The sequence below is a fragment of the Brassica napus genome, chromosome C4 (assembly GCF_020379485.1).
Source record: "Brassica napus cultivar Da-Ae chromosome C4, Da-Ae, whole genome shotgun sequence".
Taxonomy (NCBI): domain Eukaryota; kingdom Viridiplantae; phylum Streptophyta; class Magnoliopsida; order Brassicales; family Brassicaceae; genus Brassica; species Brassica napus.
This window is the reverse complement of record NC_063447.1, coordinates 48,778,870-48,785,917: the sequence shown is the minus strand read 5'-3', so window position 1 is coordinate 48,785,917 and position 7,048 is coordinate 48,778,870. Positions and strand designations below refer to the sequence as shown.

Here is a 7,048-nt window from a genome sequence, read left to right as displayed (position 1 = left end):
GTATTTCTTGATTAATATACGATGTTATTGTCCTCTACTTTGTGTTAGGTGTTGGCAAAATGTCTATAAAGTTTAATATAACCCTTTGTTTCATTTTCATTTGATCCGAAAAAACAAATATCCATAATTCCATGAATCAATCAAATAAATAATATGGAATATTCTTTAAAAAACAACAAACTAAATAAAAAATATGAATTTAAAAAAAAAAACGAATATCTAATCCTATTTATATGCACATATATATTGTTAGAATAAACTTATGTCAGCTCTTGGTATTTTTATGAATTATAATTTGTTACTTATACAAGTTGATGCTGTGTTGTATAATTATTATTTAATTTTTATAATTATTTTATCTCATATTTAGAAATATTGTATAATTATTCTTTACAATTCTTGGTAACATATATTTTATATCATTTTTTACTTATTAAGTTTTACAATATTTTTATTCAGTTAGTTTATTATTTAGTTATTACAATTTTAAAGATGGAATTTTTTTATTTTTATAATGAAATATTGTTTTTCACTAAAGCTTTTTAAATGAATTTTTATTTATTTTATAAATGAATATTCGGTTTAATATACATAGCCAAACTTCTAATATGTGGAAGGTGTGAGAGCAAATTGAATCATAAACCTGCTGATCATGACAAAACAAAACAAATTACGAATACCTTCAAAAACCCGGATAATCGATATGTTCCCAACAATATTATGTGTATATGGCGCTTTCTCTAGAACTGTGAGTCCATCTTATTCGATGTTTGGAAGCATTATTAAAGGATCAAAATAATTGTTAACTGACTTTGCAATAACCACTTAAATTTTTTTTTTGTGCTTAGATCATGTGCATGATATTGCAAAAAAAATTCTCGATAAGACACTTATCCTTTCATTATTCCATATCAAACGCGCTTAGCCGTAGAGTTCTTTTTGGAAAACACCGTAAAGATTGTATTTTAGTGACATAGATAATCAAAATTTAATTCTTACAAGTCTTTCAACATATGTCACCTATACTAGAAATCATAAGTTACAATCAACACAACTCGCAGAGTGCACACTAGGTATCTAACCGCCTCTTGGGTGAGAGCCGAAACTGCTAACTAGCTTTGATACCACTTATAACATGTCTATGTAAGTCCTTTTGTGTGCCTACCCGTCCATTTAGTCTGACGGTCGAAAACATTATTTTTGAAACATTTGGAATATTTATGTACCGACGATCTTAACTCACTACTTGATATTTTCCATGCTTTGACAGTTAATTATAATATTTCGCAATCATTTTTTTATAATCATTCTATCATTTCACTATTTTAATTTAAACATGCTTAGTTTAAAAAAGAACTTAACCGAAAAAAAATATTTTAAATACATAAATAACCAAATTACTTTTTTGATTTTTTTAATATACGCATCATATATTAAAATTTTACATAATAATTAAAAACAGATATCCTAGCTTCTAGATCTTGGACGTGTGTGCGCTTTTTAAAATACTTTACACCCTAAAATTTACATGTACAGCCATAATTGATCGGACAAGCAATCACAAGCAGTATTTGTCTCTCTCTATATATATGAAGTACAAATCTTCTGTATATAATTTACTGGATTTGAGTGTAGTCTGATACGAATGCCAGCTCTCAATCATCTCTTTAACTGCACTGTGCACATGTTAGGCAGTGCCGTCCCTAATAGTTGAGAGGCCTGAAGCAAACTAAATATGTGTGGCCTTATGTTTTTATTACTTAATTTCACTAATGAACTAAAAATACAAAATAACATTATTATATCCTATATTTTAGTATTTAGACAAAAGAAATTTGACCTAACTATAACAAATGTTATCACATATTTATATTATACTATTATTTACGAAGTAATTTTTCGCAAAGAAACTCTTTAAAAGTTAGGCTGGTTAATGTCATTGTTACCTTTAAAGAATTTTATATATTTTTTATTATATAATTAAAAACGAATTGTGTTGTTATCTTAATGAATTTATATTTTTATTATATAATTAAAAACAAATTTTATATTGATAATATCATATTTAAAAATTAAGATAATTCTTATATATTGTGTTGTTATCTTGAAAAATATTTTTCTATTATAATTTTGTTAAATTAAGTTATGCAACAATTTATAATTTATAATCAAATTTTAATCAAGTAAATAAATATTTGCATAAAAATATTTTCTAAAATATTTTTAATATTTGAGTGTTTTAATGAAATTTTTTATCATATATAAAGAATTTTATGTTTGATTTACTTTTTTGAAAACATAAATAATAACTTACTAATAAATATTTGTAAGAAGATTATATCTATATATGCGGATAAAACATCTAGTTTAAAATTATATAAGAAAATACTAAATCACCGTAGTTTTCCATTGCTAGTATGGTGTTCTTAATTACTAAATACATTACAAAAAAAAAGTTTCTTAAAATTATGCATTATGAAAACTATAAAATGGTAAAATGAGAAGGTTCAAATTACCAATATGATTAATAATTTCAAATTATTTAAGAAAGGGTTTTAATAACTAAGTGTTTTTGTTTTTGAAACAAATAACTAAGTGGTTATTTATAAGAAAAACAGCTAAAACCGAAATCTCTAATAAATGAAAAGAGCAAAAAGAAGAATACAGCACAGACCATGATGTTAACTTAATTGTGGGATGCAGTGACACTGTAAGTAAAATTAGTACATTACACTAATAATTTACATTTCAAAGTGTGGCCCTACGACACCAAATATCACACAAAATTGAATTTTTATTTTTATATTATTAAATTGTTTTTTTTTGTTATACTTGATATATACAACATATAAAATTTATTATGTAATTATACTATATAAAATATCACACTAATGTTTTAAAAATAAAATATTCACTGCTTTAACATTTAATAATATTAAAATAATAAATTTTTAAGAAATCTTCCATTATATGTGATTTATGATTTTATATATTTATTTTATGTATTTATTTTGTCATTTGATATTTATTTAACTTAATATTTTATTTATAAAAGCAAGTAAATAGTTTTTAATGTAGTAAACATAGGTGCACAAAATTTAGTGCGACAGTGTAGCTTTGCACTGAAATGATTAGTTTGGAGAAGTTTTAGTTTAAAAATCATACTAAAATAGACTATTATTGTTGGGTTTAGAAATGACTTTAAGGATTTGAAACGACTTTAAGGATTTGAAACAAATGTCCATGCCATTCTTTTAGTTTTTAGTCTGTCTTAGTGAATAAGATAAGATAAAGCTAATTTGTTAAAAAAAAAAGTGGATTTTAATTAGAAACAATAGATCCCAGTTCCCTACATCTAATTGGTGGAAACCATAAAAACGGAAGCTACTATTTGATTTGTGTAATTAGTCTCTTCTAATTACTACGGTAAAATCATACTCAACCCCAAATACGTCCAATAATATAAAATGACACATCTTTAAACGATAGAACAGCAAAAATTTAGATGAGATACTAATAGTTCAGACCAATGTTTACTATAAAACTGCAAGTTTTGTATTTATTTGTAACCCAAACTTTCCGGTAAACACGTGGTACGTATACACATGAGCTTGTGTGGTTATAAGAATGCATTCGAACACACAATATTTGTTTGTCGACGTCGGTCGATTAAGAAACTTAATCAGGATGCTTTTTGTCTAACTTGGTTAGGGTATGTAAACATGCATAATACGTAGGTGATATATAATTGACCGTGCTACCATTCTTACCCTACATTATTAGTTGTCTAAATTTTGTTTTATTTTCTTATTTACACGTAAATTAATGTCAAAGTTGACCTGCATGTTCCGTATATTTCATCATAACACATGGTTAGGACATGTTAAAACAAAGAATAACTAGATTAATCATCGAAAGGAGGAGTTGCTTATTTATGTCTACCATGCATGGATGATGTTGATGATGATGATGAGTGGCATTGATTTGACAAGACGAGAGTGATGAAATGACTGAAGCTATGATGACATAACTCTCATTAGCAGTCGACAACGCTCCATGTCTCATTTCCATGTTTCTCTCGTCTTATATAGTTATATATGTGTATATAGGTACATAGGTACATTATATATGTTTTCGTCGAATTATTCTAGTAAAAATAGATTTCAATACTATTTAATAATATACATTTCCAAGTCTAGTAATTTTGTGTTTTTTGATCAAACATAACCTGGAATAAAAAGAAAAGAAAAAATCTACATTATAATTGCACATCTGGATTAAAAAATTTGGTTTGTACTCTAACGAAAAGTAATTCAATCGGTTTTTTATAAAGGGTTTCAGTGATTCAATTGGTATATGGACGAATGATATTTTAACAATTTATAATATCATTATAAATTAAAAATCAAGGTAAAAAAATAGTTTTGAGTGTAATTTCTTGTAAAATGTTGCAAGTATAATGAAAGAGCTGATTCCGTTGTGGTTAAGATTCAGTTCTTCATAAGAAAGATGGTGATCTATTATGTATCATGGTATTATTAGTTGTCTTAGGCCTGGCATAAAATCCATAATCCGAAATACAAAATCCGAACCGAACTCGAACCAAAAAATCCGATCCGTACCCGGTTCGAAATGTAAAAAATACCAGAATGGATCTTGTAAGGTGGTACAAAACATATCCGAACCCGAAGTGTTATTAACCGAACCCGAACGGATAATCCGAAAAACCGAAAAAACCAAAAAATCTGAAAAGATATCCGAAGAAACCGGTCCGAATGTCCAAAGTAATATACAATGTAATTATATGAAACATGAATATATACTTCAAATATTCAATTTCATATTTATTTTGATAAGATATCTAACAAGAAGTATTTAAAATTTAAATAACTACTTTAAATACTTAATTATGTATAAAGAAGTATATATTTCTTATGTTTTGCTTTTAAATTTTAGATTTTATTTCGGGTATATCCTAACCGATCCGATATAACCCGAATCCGAATGATATATGGTTACTTTATGGGTTCTATGATATGATACAAAACCGACCCGAACCCGATCCTTACTTGCAAATTTACTAGAATCGGACTTAGGAAGTGTTATCAAAAATAACCAAAATCTGAAAAATCCGATCCGAACGCCAACGGGTATCCGAATGTCCATGCCTAATATGTCTGGTTCCGAGTCACTGATCCTGAAATTTGAAATTATAAAAACAAGTTCTAAGTATATAAATATTTTTTGTTCAAAAGGGTATATAAAATCCTTTTAGCTAATTAATTAAATTCAGGTTAGACCACTTATTAATTTTGCAGGAAAAAGAAGCTGGGCACCAGTTGTTTTTTTTTAATATAAAATTGGTGAACTCAGTGGGATCAATAACACAACACAACTCTGTTAACAGATAATTTCTCACCCAATAACAATTTTCCCAATTTATCTTATTTTGAAAAAAAGTATTTCCCAGCTTATCGTATTCACCGTATAACCTTCGTAAATCTTATAAAATATATTATAATTTTCTACTAAAGTTAAACACATATATGTTGACAGAAAACACATACCCTCCCCTTTTTCTTAATCGAAAAGCCTTTGTCGCATCGCACCTGTCTAAACCCCTTTTGTTTTGTCTCTCGTTCCTATCCACTAATTTGATTTGTTTCTCCGCTTTACCTCCCCACCACTAAATAATAAACTGCGAGAAAAAAAAAATATGCTGGAATTATTTTTTAGTAGATTTTTCTTTTTTTTTTGGTAATAATTTTTAGTAGATATTTACTATTCTAGTCACCGTGTTTGGCAAAGAACATTCAATAAACACCGTGGGTTTTGCGGAGAAGCAACTACAAGCCACTCTTTCCATAACCAACAAAAGTACAATTATATTGGACGTATAAGCAAAACTAATGTATACGTATAAATTTTGTATAAATAAAGGCACAAAGAGGTATACAAGATTCATTAAAAAAAAAAAAAAGGTATACAAGATTTATGGTTCAATCAGAGGTGTAGGACAATAGGGACAGCGTGCATAATATGGGGGATCCGGACGAGCTAAGGCCATATGATGTATGGTTCGCTCACCATAACTATTACGTTTAGTTATAACTTATAACTCCACGGAGACGAAAACTCTCAACAACCCAATCAACACACCGATTTCAAGTAGTGTGATTGGGCTTTCAAGTAGTAGGCTGATTTATTTTATTTTTTTTTGTAAAAACGTAGTTGGTGTTGTCAAATTAATAGAAAAATCTATCTTTATTCATAACATAGAGGTTCTTTATATATGAGATTACACCGTCATAGATAAATAGAAAGAGTACAAAACATAATTCAACTAGGAAAAAGAAAACATAAAGACATAAGGAAAAAGGAAAAGCTGGCCGACTCTCTCTTTCTTGGGCCGTCGATGGTATAATCTTTTGGCTATGAGCCATCCACAATCTGGTTCATAACACTCTCCCTTGGATTCCATAACCATTTAGAGCTTGTAATGTGCTTTAATGATGCCTCATTAAAACTTTACCAGGAAAAACCAATTGGGACAAAACCATGGTGAAGGAAAAAGAGTACAACACACATTACTCCCCCTGATTTGGACATTACTGAAGGTCCTTTGGACCTCTCCAATTTTCTGCAATCCGTGGGTGATGAAGATCTTGGGCAGAATATGCTTCGTCCTCGAACATGATAGTTGGTTCTTCTTTACCATCGGCCATGCCACAATCTGATCTAACATATTGAGTCATCGACCTCAAATACACACACACGAAATCTTGGATGATGTTGCTGTGATATGCGTGTACCACCATGTGTAAAACATAACCTGTCTGAAAAACAAATCAACAAAACCAAATAACCCCTCTTTGGACTGGTTAGTATAAAATAAACCAAAATCAAAGGCTTCTTCATCGTCCTTCTTATGGACCAAACAAATCAGTGTCTAGAACAAGACTTCTGCACCGTCCATCTCAGGACTACATGGACTTCTTTATCGTCCACCTTTGGACAGAATGAATCAGTGTCCAAAACAAGTGATCTC

The 7,048-nt window shown here is 28.8% G+C and overlaps 1 protein-coding gene across 1 annotated transcript; it reads right to left on the bottom strand.

Annotated features, from left to right (window-relative positions):
- Positions 1 to 3,421: 3,421 nt before the first annotated feature.
- LOC125586332 lies at positions 3,422 to 4,681 on the bottom strand. The gene has a single exon (XM_048756340.1). It carries the CDS (start codon positions 4,069 to 4,071, stop codon positions 3,874 to 3,876), a length of 198 nt encoding a protein of 65 aa, XP_048612297.1. The 5' UTR covers positions 4,072 to 4,681; the 3' UTR covers positions 3,422 to 3,873.
- Positions 4,682 to 7,048: the final 2,367 nt, after the last annotated feature.